This window comes from Urocampus carinirostris, chromosome 5 (genome assembly GCF_059441175.1).
Source record: "Urocampus carinirostris isolate Australia breed hairy pipefish chromosome 5, RoL_Ucar_1.0, whole genome shotgun sequence".
Lineage (NCBI taxonomy): Eukaryota > Metazoa > Chordata > Actinopteri > Syngnathiformes > Syngnathidae > Urocampus > Urocampus carinirostris.
Window position 1 is genome coordinate 36849043 of NC_142353.1, and position 14057 is coordinate 36863099.

At 41.2% G+C, this 14057-nt stretch overlaps 1 protein-coding gene across 1 annotated transcript in view; it reads left to right on the forward strand.

Annotated features, from left to right (window-relative positions):
* The window catches only part of ddr2l (discoidin domain receptor family, member 2, like), a 45278-nt gene that overhangs the window by 22741 nt on the left and 8480 nt on the right, over window positions 1-14057 (forward strand). The window contains exons 10-17 of the mRNA XM_088336659.1: window positions 828-893; window positions 971-1113; window positions 2645-2741; window positions 2867-2983; window positions 4670-5063; window positions 8270-8467; window positions 10285-10519; window positions 13669-13818. Coding sequence (XP_088192785.1) covers window positions 828-893; window positions 971-1113; window positions 2645-2741; window positions 2867-2983; window positions 4670-5063; window positions 8270-8467; window positions 10285-10519; window positions 13669-13818 — 1400 coding nt within the window. The remainder of the gene's footprint in view (window positions 1-827; window positions 894-970; window positions 1114-2644; window positions 2742-2866; window positions 2984-4669; window positions 5064-8269; window positions 8468-10284; window positions 10520-13668; window positions 13819-14057) is intronic.

The following is a 14057-nucleotide window of genomic DNA, read 5'->3' on the forward strand; positions in this document are numbered from 1 at the left end:
TTTGCCCTGCCCCTTCTTTCTCATTTGCTCGTACAAAACATATCAGAACAAGTCTCTAAAATAAATACATTACAAAAATATACAGTTGCAAATACATATTATACATGGTTACACATATTTACAAAGAAAGACGGTACACCGAGAGAGTTTTCAAAGCTTTAATAATAATATTATAACTTTCATTCCAAATGGTGCCTGTGAAGGGTAGCAAAACGCTACTAGCAACACGCTCGCAACACAGTAAACGGGTCTGTTAAAAAGAACATACCGTACATGTAGAAATCACGGTAAACCGTCCTCATCTTCCTCCTTATAACTGACGTCATCAAAGTCGTCTTCCTTCAGTATGGGAAAGAGACTTTATCATATACCCGTCGTCCCACGCTCCCTTATTCAAAAACACGCTAGCAACACGCTCGCAAAGTAAAGTTTACGTGCAGTAGCCATGTTTCCTTCTTTACCGGACTGCTCGATTGCGTTTGGCTTGACAGCTGCGTCATGTGCCTTTCTTTTTGCAATTTGCATGATGAGGATATGTCTACGCTAATTTAATTTGTGCACAAGCTAAGAAGTTGCAGTCTTCTTCGGCGCATATATTCCACCGGTCTAAATCTTACCTTTTGTACTTGAGCGCCGCTGGCGGCTGTTAGAAAAATGACATAAATTGGCCGCATCACAGAATAAGCCGCAGGGTTGAACGTTTGGGAAAAAAGTAGCGGCTTATAGTCCGGAATTTACGGTACTTATAATCCAACATTATCACCACCCTCGCTTTGCTCCTGAGTGATAAACACACATATTCCTTACAATTCTTTGTCCCTCATCAGAAGACGCGTCAATGTCTGCAACTCCGCCCCCCGTCAGCGGTTCCAGCACGGCCCCGCCCATTTCAGGTAGACCCTCTCGATCCATACAATTCCATCCGTCATGAGCTTTCCAGCTTAGCCGCCATCTTTTATGTCATCTTCAGCAGTCGACCCGTCTGCCAGCGCGTCCCCCGACGACAGCAACACGCCCGTCCTGATTGGTTGCCTGGTGACCATCATCCTGCTTCTTGTTATCATCATCTTCCTCATTCTGTGGTGTCAATATGTGTGTAAAGTCCTGGAGAAGGTGAGCTGGTTAAGAAATGGCAGCGTTCCTTGAAGTGGAGTGAATATTTACACTTTATATTTTAATAGTTATGCTTTAATTGGAAGCTAGCTTTGAAATGAGATTTTTAGTAAATTCACTGTTTTTAGGCCTGAACATTTTATTTTAATGTTAAATTATTTATGTTGATTATTTCCTGTCAAACAATGTAGTACTAAATAGAAAATGTGTTCAATAAACTATTATGAAAAAGAAAATCACGGTTCAAGGATCCCTTAACCACCGGGCATCCCTTCCTGTGGTGTGTCCTGGGCAACTTCAGCCTGGCGCCGCCCATCCCTCCCCAGTTCGTTTTTTTGGGTAGGGTTCTCCCTCACATAAAATAGATAGTACTGGTTTCCATGGTTACCAGTAGCAGAAGAAGAACTTCTATCATCTGGTCGCTGTTGTATTTCAGTGTAAAGTGTCATCCTAATCTTTAGAGATGAGCTGGATTTTAGCATTTATGGGCAGCAATGTGTGTGTGACAATGCTGATCCTAAATCACTTGGGAAACAATTTTGTTTCAAAATTTTGCGCATTTTGCATCACTTGTGGCTTTAATAGTTTTTCTAAAAAACAAACTTTGGCGGGATGACTTTCTGTCCTTTGCTTTTGTGACGTACAAGGTCTGCTTTACCAACTTCTTATTGGTCGTCTTCTTATTGGCCGTATCTAAGCTCAAATTCTTCCAATATTTTATGGTACATGTAGTTGATGTTGATGCAGCCGTTTCTGTGTTTATGTTATTTCTCAAGACAGAGCATGCATAACTCTTAGCAGAGATTATATTCATGTAGAGATGCCATTTTCTGTTCTAGAAACGTGTCTGGCAACTATGGTCGTCAATAATATTCATTGTCGACTATTTCTATTGTTTATTGTCGACAACCTTGACTAATCGTTGCAGCCCTTATTGTAATCCATCCATTATCTGCACCGCTTATACTCAGTAAGGCCACGGGGTTGCTGGAGCCCATCCCAGCTATCTTCAGGCAGTGGGAAGGGGACACCCTGAACTGGTTGCCAGCCAATCGCAGGGCACACAGAGACAGACAACTCACTCGCTCATTCATACCTAGGGACAATTCAGACCAATTGACCTGACGTGCATGTTTTTGGAATTTGGGAGGAAACCGGAATGCCCGGAGGAAACCCACGCAAGCAAAGGTAGAACATGCAAACTCCACACAGGAGGTTTGATCTCATGACCTCAGAACTGTGCCGCATACGTGTTTACCACTGCGCTGCCGTGCTGCCCTTATTGTAATATGGGGGTCAATTAAAAATATTTGTGAATATTTGGAGGATTTGTATTTTTAGTGTATCCAAACAATCAGTTGTAAGAATAATCGATTAGTTGTTGCACCTCTAATTGACTTGCACTAGTGCAAAGGTGGATCTGTGGTCACATTTCATATGGCTTCTGAACTGACTTATCCCAGCTGAATGTTTAAGATGAAGTCCATGGAAATTTGAGTGAATTCATATTTTTGACTTACCCTACCTGTAGGGCCCCCGAAGGATCCTGGGTGAGGAGATGACAGTGAGACTGTCGTCCTGCAGCGACACCATCATCCTACAAACGCCCCCTGTGCCCCCTCGCTCTGGTAAGTCCCTCGAAATTATATAAATCAGTACATTCCCCCAAGATCTGATTAGGCCTTAAGTTTTGTTACATTTAAAGTGCCTTTAATCAGTGACGTTTATCTGTTTTTCTAATGTGCCTTTCCAGCCCTGGCTCAGTCAGATCCCCACTATGAGCGGGTTTTCCTGCTAGATCCTCAATACCAGAACGCAGAGACGCTCCGGAACAAACTCCCCGAACTCTCGCAGAGCGCCGAAGCCTCAGGTAAGCCTCGCGCCGCTTTACTTGACTTTTTCGGCTGTGTTTGGAATCACCGTTTACTATACTGCACTTGTGCGAGGCCATTTTGTTGGACGTTCATGTCGAGGGGGTGTGCACACTTATGCAACTACCTTATGTTTATGTCACAAAAACCTGGCATTTAAAAGGGGGTGTAAATCTAAATTCTGTCAGCCCCCTCTAGGTGAGGCTCATGTTGTGTAAAAATAATTGCAGCTTTCTCAACCTACAAGTATTTAAAAAAATGTTCGGGCAGCGTCTGTAAATAGAAAAATAGAAAGTGTTCAACTTACAGACGCTGCCCTACTTAGGAATGAGATGAGACGATTGTAAGTTGAATTTGTTCGTAAGTTGCTTCAGCGCTATATTTTGTATGGAATGTATGTTTAAGGTTTATATAAGTATGTTTAAGGCTTGTATAAGTAACCTGTATTGTTTTCTACTAAAAATTAAACATTCTATAAAATAATATGCTCTTTAAAGATAAATAAAGTTAAGTGTAACTTACTTTTGTAAGATGAGCTTCAAGAGTTAGGCGACTTCCTCCTCCGTGGTAAAAAGTGATCCAACCATTTTCTCAACCGCATCAAGCTTTATTATTCCACTTTCATTTCAAAAGAAACAGCTTACCTCTTCTTTACACTTTACACTAACCATATTGAATGCATGCACAAGATATTAAACAATAAAAATGTCGTAGTGTGCTGGAGATACAGTATAGAATTTTTATTCAAAAACTAGGAAGAAGAAGCAAATTTCTTCTTCAGAGTGGACGCTGGGTGAGCCCTCACAGCGCCACATGCCGGTAGTGGTGGAAAGAAGCACTACAGTAATCCTGAAAGAAATGTTCGTATCTACCATTATGCGTGAGTCGAATAGTCGTAAGTAGGGGAGCATCTGTATTCGCATCTGAAACGAAAACTAATTTTAGGAATAGAGTGAATGATTCCAAACACAGCCTCCTTCCTCCCACAGTACGGAAATTCACATTTCCAGCAGTATCCTTAAGTTAAAAATAAGATAAAAGATATAGAATACAAAAATACCCAATATAACGAGCATTTAAATAGTGTTCCGAAAAAAAGACACTGTAATAAAAAGATGGTTATATGCAAATGTGGGGTTGGGGTTTAATGTGGGCTTTTACTCCCCCGGGTGAAGTTAAAGAGCCTCATGGCATGAGGACTTTGATTGAGCATGTCCAAGGAATTGGTTACACTTACTAGTTGCTTTATTTAAAATGTAATCGCCCACCAAATTACTGACATCCAAAAGTAACACGCTACTCTGAAAGTAACTATCTAGTAACAAATTAAGTCAAGTCATGTTTATTTGTGACGGCCTTAATCACAAGGAGTCTCAAAGGGCTGCACAGACCACAGACTATTGCAAACTAAAGACTATTATGACTCCATCCCCTGATCTAAAACCTACATGAGGGCAAGGAAAAACTAATTTTAGGGATAGAGTGAATGATTCCAAACACGTCCTCCTTCCTCCCCCTTCCTCTTCTTTTCCGCCTTTTCCTCTCCAGTCTCCTACTTCTAAAGCTGACTTCCTGTCACATGACCTCAGCCTGCCGCACGCAAAGGTGACACAATTGTAAAAGGTGCGCCGACGTATGCACGTCATCCCGCCAATAACGCCTCTCTCGATGTTTTGCGGCGACAGCCTGCGGCGGCGGCTACGCCGAGCCCGACGTGACGCAGTGCACGCCGCACCAATGCTTCCATAGCAACGCGCCGCACTACGCCGAGACGGACATCGTGCGTCTGCAGGGCGTGACTGGAAGCAACATGTACGCCGTCCCCGCCCTCACCGTCGACTCGCTGACGCGCAAGGACATCTCCGCCTCGGAGTTCCCGCGCCAGCAGCTGATCTTCCGCGAGAAGCTCGGGGAGGGACAGTTCGGGGAGGTGCACCTTTGCGAGGCCCAAGGACTGGCCGCTTTCCTGGGTGAAGAGGAAGAGGACGAGGAAGGGAGCGCGGCCGGGCGAGGCGCCGACGCGCAATCCACTTTGGTGGCCGTCAAGCAGCTGCGGGCAGACGCCACCTGCCAGGCCAGGTACAGTCGTGTTAACACTTAAGCCTGATCCAGGGGAACGATCCCTCTTGGAACGTACTCCCTGCTTACCGTCTCGTCACTTCGAGCCATGCTTTTTGTGACGAAACAAACGCGAGAACCGTTCTTTTTTTCCGAAACAGTAAAATAGGAACTGTTAACAACAATGACCTGTAGTATTTTGCTCACAAAGAAAGAAGTATGAATGAATGAATGAGTAAAAACTTTATTTCGAACATTAAAATAAAAACAGAACAAAAACAATAACTCAACAAAAATATAATGTTACATAATATGTTCGAAAAGGGGTAGTAACAAGCAGATGCTTATATACCCTACCCCTTCATCTTCCCTATTAAATACACCAATGATTATAACAATAATAGTAAGAATACTAGACAATTCCCGTGGCAATTGTAAGAGTTGTGATGGATTTGGCAGATGTTGGTAGAGAACCGGTAGCGTTGAGTTATTAGCATAAAGTTATTAACTCAGAGAGATGAATTTGTAATTTTTTACTAGGTAATGTGGGGGGACTCCACCCCCGAACCCCCCCAACCTTACAGCACTTGGCAACGTAGTCGTGCCTTGCGGAGCCATCACAACTAATTAGTAATAACAGTTATGATATAACAATAGCAACAATAACAACAAAGTTAACCATTGTTCTAGACGCACTATTCCGAATCTTTAATATTACTCATACCCCATTTTCTTCATCTCTGTATTCCGCCGGTAATGTTTTTTTGCAATGAAATTTCAACAAGTGAATAGTTGGACATTGTTTGATCTCGTCTTGTAAATTGTTTCAAAGTTTGACTCTACACACAGACACACACATACTTTTCCTGGTGGTTCTCACCTTTGGGATTTTGAATTTACTGCAGCCCCTCAAGTTATAATTTCCTTCTTTCCGAGTGAATTATTTTTGGATGTTTTCTGGCACTATGTTTTTGTTGACCTTAAATAGCTGGGAAAAATTTTACTAAATCATCCAAATTTAATCATCTGGACTGCAGGAATAAAATATTAGTATGATGCCAGACGAGCATTACGCTTAACTCTTGTTTATTCTTCCCTTCCACTACGCTTCACTCCTGCCATTGTGCTTTTCCTTGCAGCGCCCTCTGTGGGAATTCAAGTTAACATATGTAAACAGATGTCAATTATAGCATTTCCTCCCACAATTTCCTCCAGCTGGTCAATAATGCCAAGGGAGCTAGGGAGAAGCTAGGGCACACCTGACCTATCATTGTGAAAGGGGGAGATAGTCCCTTACTGTTTTGCAGAGAAATGGGACAGTCTTCTCTTGTGAACGGAATAATATGGAGTGGCAGGGGGGGTAATGGGATTGAGCCCATCTCCTAAACAAACATTTACCGTATTTTCCGCACTATAGGGCGCACCGGGTTATAGGCCGCACCCCCAAAGAATATTTTTTGGTCCTATATCTTCCATAGATAAGGCGCACCGGATTATAAGGCGCTACAATGGGAACGTGGACAAAACAGTCAGATGATTCAGTCCAACTGATTACCCCCTTAACATTCCCAAAGCTTGCAAAGAAGCAAATACGTGTCGTAGACACGTGCGGATGCGGTGTCCGTACGATGTCACTTAAATGCGTCATTTCAAATATCATTCGGAAGGTTAAAGTCTTGGAATTCAAGAAATGCCAACCATTCCTTAGTTTCTATTTTCTTTTTCGCTAGCAACTTTACTGTGCATATGACAATAAACACTTGGAATTGAGTTTAATTCACTCAACTCATCACAGCAACATCAAGATCGTTCTCAAACAAGATACCGGGAAAATATAAAGCCGCATAACTCACCTAAGTTCTCACGTTCAATAATGATACGCAATCATGGTCTTCTTACAACCGTGAGTGTAGTAATTCCAGGAGAGTAAAATGTTTACAAATACAGACTAATGAAACATGTTTCTTTATGGCGTACTTTAGCAAGCTTGCTATTCAGTCATCTTTTTCGGCCAATTGCAGGGTTTGTTTTGGCCCTCTAGCGTATCCGAGGCTCCGAATAACTTCAGCCAATAGCGATCGATTTAACGGATGATTGACACATCTTTTTCGGCCAATTGCAAGGTTTGTTTTGGCCCTCTAGCGTATCCAAGGCTCCGAATAACTTCAGCCAATAGCGATCGATTTAACGGATGATTGACACATCTTTTTTGTTTTGGCCCTCTAGCCAATCCAAGGCTCCGAATAACTTTAGCCAATAGCGATCGATTCAAATAATGATTGACACATTGGTTAGCCAATGAAACGCCAGTAAATAAATCCCAGCATACACCGCGGACTACTCCACGTTCGGGGGGGAAATCGAGTCGGCGGCTGTTGCGTAAGTTGCGAGACCTTGCGAATTTAATATTAAGCCATATATATAAGGCGCACTGTATTATAAGGCGCATGGTCAGCTTTTGAAAAAAATTAAGACTTTTAGGTGCGCCTTATAGTGCGGAAAATACGGTACTTGTAAATTTATAACTTTAAAATAATTTTATACTTAATTAAAAAAAAAAAACAATTGTCCTTTGTAATATTTACAGGACTGAGCTATTTAAGTAGAGAACTTTGATCGAAACAATGCAAAATTGACGTTACCTAAAGGTGGGGTGTGTCATTTAAGGTCTCCTTAAAAAGTTGAAAGTTTGATATTTTCTCAATGTTAACAATCCCCAACTGAGTTCAAAAAGCCCTTATGCTTTATTTTCTGCAGAGCTGTTTGGGGCGTAACACATAAGGTTCAAGAAATTGGGGCAGGGGCGGTGCTATAGGGTGACGTTATTCTCGTCCCTGCAGGGTTTTATTTCCTATTAGTCAATGCACTATGAAAATGGTGTAAGTAAGAAAAGGCCTGACTCAAGTAGAGTCAAGAAAGATGCAAAAAGAAGAGTTTTTATTCAAGTGGTCTAAAAAAAATGCATGTATTGCACATGCTGACAGAGGCTGCAATGATGACATAAGCCAGGAGATGGAGGCAGAGAGTAAAAATGTTGCAACTTCTGTACAGCTGTTAAAATATTTTTAAGCTTTCCCTTTCCCTTCTTTCAAAATTACGATTTTACTAATATCGTTGTGTCACCCTCTAATGGCAGAACACATTAAAAAAAAAAAAAGAAAGAAATAGCAATATTTACAAACAAAGCTATGTTTATAGTGAACGCCGATGATTTTGCTTCCCCTCAGGAACGACTTCCTGAAGGAGATCAAGATCATGTCGCGACTGAACGACGCCAACATCATACGGCTGCTGTGCGTTTGCGTGACCTCGGACCCGCTTTGCATGGTGACGGAATACATGGAAAATGGCGACCTCAACATGTTCCTGTCCCAGCGGGAGATGGAGAGCACGCTCACGCACGCCAACAACATTCCCTCCGTCAGGTCAGCCCCACGCCGGCGTCAAATTCAGCAAAAAAATATCTGCAGACTGTGTTTAGCCCATCCATTGTATTATCCTCAGTAGGGTCGCGGGGGTTCTGGAGCCCATCCCAGCTGTCCTCGGGCAGCGGGTAGGGGACACCTTGAATAGGTTGCCAGCCAATCCCACACAGAGACAGACAACTCACTCGCTCATTCACACGTAGGGACAATTAAGATGGGCCAATGTTTTTGGAATGTGAGAGGAAACCGGAGTGCCCGGAGGAAACCCACGCAAGCACGGGGAGAACATGCAAACTCCGCACAGGAAGACTGGTAGCTCATTTGAACCCATGAGCTCAGAACTGTGCCGCGGACGAGCTAACCACTCAACCACCGTGCCGCCCTGTGTTTAACCACATAAGCTTTTTTAGTTATGTATCCAATGAAAATATATTTGTTTATCTGGAAACTCACAAATGAGTGACTAAGAATGAGAGTGAAGGAGATCGCATACTTGTCAAATTATACGTGGTTCTTGTATTTTATGTTTTATGATCATTTCAAATTGTGTACACTGGAAAAGAATTTTATATGGGACAAACATTTTTCAAAGAAGACCCATCTCATCTTGGCCATTCTGGCTCCAATTTGGATGGTCTCTGTCCCTGGTAGCTGATGACAACGTCGTCATATATTGCTAGTATTGTTGCAGTAATCTACAAAGATTGTCTTGCTGTTAGTAGGTGCTGCTTTGTGTTTGTAAGGTTTATAATTGATTATTAGGAAAGATTTACATTATTTAATATGGGGAGCAATTGGCGGATGTTGACAGGTATGAGATCAAGAGACTGTTGATAGATACGTAAACACTTACTGCACACCTAAAATGAAAGTTACTGTAACTTTAATGAACATACACACAAACATTTTTGACAGAACAAATGTTTTTTTTAAATATTTTTTGCTTGTTGTAGTTTGCATGTGCCAACTGGACAAGCTTATGTTGGCAGTGAGCAGTCACGAGGGGTGAGTGGTCTCTGAGACTGCTCATGAACTGGATTTTCCTTCATATAGTGAGCAATATACCGAAATTCTCGCATTTAGAGGGGTACCACTGTACATAAGAAAATAAAATTTAGCATTTTCTTTTTTTAATAAAATGAAAATTGTATTTTATGATGTAGAATACTGTTTTTGTTTTTAATCTTTGCACTAGTTTAACTCATGCACATTTTTTTTCTATAAACAAGTCTTTCTGGAATAGCAGTAATGATATGCAACTCAATGGAAACAAATATTTTTTAGAAGTTAAAAAAAAACATATTGGAAAAACATTCAAGGCAGCTGAAATTTACTCATGAAGATTTAACTATTCATATGTAGGGTGGCACGACAGCTGAGTGATCAGCACGTTTGGACACAGTACTGAGGTTCAAATCCATCTACCAGCCTTCCTGTGCGGAGTTTGCATGTTCTTCCTGTGCTTGCGTGGGTTTCCTCTGGGCAATCCGGTTACCTCCATCAATAAAAATACGCACGATAGGTTAATTGGCCGGTCCAAATTATCCCTAGGTGTGAATTAGCGAGTGAATTTTCTGTCTCTGTGTGTGATTGGCTGGCAACCAGTTCAGGGTGTCCCCTGCCCACTGCCCGAGGACAGCAAGGACGGGCTCCAGCACCCCCGCGACCCTACTGAAGATAAGCTGTGCAGATAACGGAAGGATGGATAGTCATATGTATTTCATAAAAATAACAAAAAATGAGCCTGTTGATTGGTCCGTTTTCCAATTCATATGTGAGCACCAATGTTAACCCTGAGCTCTCTCTTCACGCGGCAGCCTGGCGGACCTGCTGCATATGTCGGTGCAGATCTCGTCGGGCATGCGCTACCTGGCCTCGCTGAACTTTGTGCACCGCGACCTGGCCACCAGGAACTGCCTGCTGGACCGCCGCCTCACCATCAAGATCGCCGACTTCGGGATGAGCCGCAACCTCTACAGCAGCGACTACTACCGCATCCAAGGCCGTGCCGTGCTTCCCATACGCTGGATGGCCTGGGAGAGCATTCTTCTGGTGAGCGCATCACTTTTAACTTTAGATAGATAGATAGATACATAGATACTTTATTCATCCCTGTAGGGAAATTCACATTTCCAGCAGTATCTTTGAGTTAAAAACAAAATAAAAGATATTGATATAGAATACAAAAATACCCAATATAACGTGTGGAATAAAGAGCATTTAAATAGTGTTCCGAAAAATAGACACTGTAATAAAAACATGATTATATGCAAATATGGGGTTGGGGTTTAATGTGGGCTTTTATTCCGCCGGGTGGAGTTAAAGAGCCTCATGGCATGAGGATTTTGATTGAGCATGTCCAAGGAATTGGTTACACTTACTAGTTGCTTTATTTAAAATGTAATCGCCCACCAAATTACTGACATCCAAAAGTAACACGCTACTCTGAAAGTAAATATATTTGTGACGGCCTTAACCCCAAGGAGTCTCAAAGGGCTGCACAGACCACAGAAAATTGCAAACTACAGACTATTATGACACCATCCCCTGATCTAAAACCTACATGAGGGCAAGGAAAAACTCAAAAACCTCAACATGAGGAAAATGAAGAAACTTTGAGAAGGGATCGCACATGAGGTCATCCCCCTTCCAGAATGACCAGGCTGCAATAGATTTTGCAATAGCAAACAATAAAATAAAAATTAGGTATGAAATAATTAAAGTATAATATATACTCACATTAAAGCCAACCACGTAAAACTTCTTAAAAACATCCACATCATAAAAAAACAGAAAATATTTACATCAACATGTTGAAAAAGTGAACCATTTATATTTTTTGGCTTGTGCAATCTTGAGAGCTTGCAAACTAACACAGCAGAGACACTCAATATCCATATTGTCTTTTGTCTTCAAACCCCTCAAATCTCCATTTCTGGGTAATGTCTAAGATGTTTTCTTTTCCTCTGCAGGAATGGTGTATTGCAAAAATATTTTTCCCCCCCAAAGGAAAAAAAAATCATCTCTTTTACTGTCAGTGCTCACGTTTGCCCCATTAGTTTCGTTGTTTCTGTGTAGGCCATGTATACTTCCCACGCACATCCACTGTAAATTGACCCCCGATTCTAGTATTTTACTTTATAACTTTAAATACGGCTTAAATGCCAGTATATACATTCGGGAGAATAGCAGTAGAGAGAAATGACACGTTCTCCTCATACTCTGTGCTTGAGACAGTGTCACCGTAACTGTAGTCAGTTCTGTTTCGTAAGTACTGTATTTTACACATCATAAGTCTCTTCAGAGTAAGTCTCACCAGCCAAAAATGCATAATTAAGAAGGAAAAACATGTATAAGTCTCACACTGAGAATGAGTCATATTTTTAGGGGAAATGTATTTGATAAAATCCAACCCCAAAAACATACATATAATCTTGAAAGGCAATTTTAAATAAAAGAGAACAACAGGCTGAATAAGTTCGCACAGTATACGAATTTGACATGCCTGTTGATTTCAGTCCTTACTTAACATATTAAAAGTTATTCAGATAACTCTAGCATAAATAACATGCTTACCAAACTGTCAGCTTCACTTCATATCACGAAATCCAATGAAATATTCTTCATCTGTGTCACTTTTACCGGTTAGCAACTTACCCAACTTGAGAAGATAAGCTGCTTCCTTCTTTGATTGAAATTATCAACAGAGGCGCCCTCTTCTGATTTGGTGTGAAAATAACATGAAATGATATACAGTACCGGTAATGACAACTTTAAACTTTATTGATATGATAATGTGTTCATTATTACACATTTGAGTGACTGGAGTATAAGACGCACCCCTGGCCAAATTATGGAAAAAAACCTGCCATTTATAGTCTGTAAAATACCGTGTATATCATCACGCACACCCTTTTTTACTGTTAACAAGCGAAGAACTGGAAGCATTGCAATTCATAGCCTGTTTTTAAAAAGTAACGGAGTAACGCACCATGACAGTGGAGTCACAATCTTCTATCGATGATGCGTTAAAGTACTCATAACCAGTGTTCCCTCTAAGCTGCGCGCGTGCGCAATTGCGCACCGCTCGCACATTCTCAGCGCACAAGAAAATCTAGCCAGCGCACAAAAATCAGGGATCAAAATTACTAATTAAGAAGCAACTTAAGTCAAAGTTACAGAGCAAAAAGGTAAAAATACACGGGTTCCCCTGACGTTGTGTCCTAAATGCTGTATTTTGAAGTCGAGTTGAAGTAGAACGCAGTTGAGTAAAGTTAGTAGAGTTTGTCGAGAACCGGCTTCTTCGGCTCGGCTCACTAAAAGGAACCGGCTCTTTCGGGTCCTAAACGGCTCTTCAGGTTGTTTTTGCTTCTTTAATCCCAACACGACCAAATATGATGTAAAATAATGCACAAAATGACTTAAAAGAAGAGGGGAATAGAACAAAAAAGAAAAAAATACCAAAATGAAAAAGTAGTGAAAAGCTGGGAAAAGAGAAACAAAAGGAAGAGAAAAAAGAAGGAAAATTCAGAAAAAAAGCCAGGAAAAAAGAAAAGAAAGAAACGTAGGAAAAAAGTAACAGCTCAGAAAAAATAAACACATTGAGACTTTTTTTAAAGGAATTTAAAAAAAGTAGAAAAAAAACATGGAAAAAAGAAGAAAAAGTTGCATTCAAATAATTTCCAATTGTATCAAGTGAATCTTGTTGCCAACTAAAAAATGTGATTAAGTACAGTTCTGTATCTTGCAACCGACTAAATAAGCCCCCAAAAATGTTAATATTATGCGACAAAATATATCAGGAAATAAAAAGAAATGGATATCTTGTGAAAGAATTGTAAGAACAAACGATGTTTGTAGGCCGTACAACTTTTGCAATGAGTCAATTCATTCAAAAGAGAAAAATAATTTTGCATTGCCGGAAACTCAGCAAAATGTCAAGTTTTGGACATGTTTGATAATGAATTATCTTGCCACACTTGGGATTATGGTTGCTCACTGTTGTTTCAAGCGTTGCTCACCGACTTTGTGTGAACGCTCAGGACCGTGGAAAATTAGAGGGACCATTGCTCATAACCGAGAAAAGTAATTGCGTTCCAGGAACACGTTCCTATTCCTGTCAACGGGAGTGAATTAATTTTAAAATAAAATCACTGACTGTTGGTAATTCTTCAACCGGCTCTCTTGTGACCTTGACGCAGGGCAAGTTCACGACCGCCAGTGACGTGTGGGCCTTCGGGGTGACCTTGTGGGAGATCTTCACCTTGTGCAAAGAGCAACCTTACAGCCTGCTGACGGACCAACAGGTCATAGCCAACACTGGAGAGTTCTTCAGGAACCAGGGCAGACAGGTCAGAGCCGTCGCGTTTCCCACCACGATACCTGGGCAGAAAAATTCCATTCAACTTTTTTGTCATTGCACAAGTCACAAATACAAGGCGACAAAATGCAAATAGCGTCCGACTAGAATTGCATAGCAGCGTTGTTAGATCTAAAACGATCGTTTGCGTATGGGAGATCTTAACAACATTACAATATTATACAGTGGAACCTCGGTTCTCGACCATAATCGGTTCCAGAACCCCTTTCG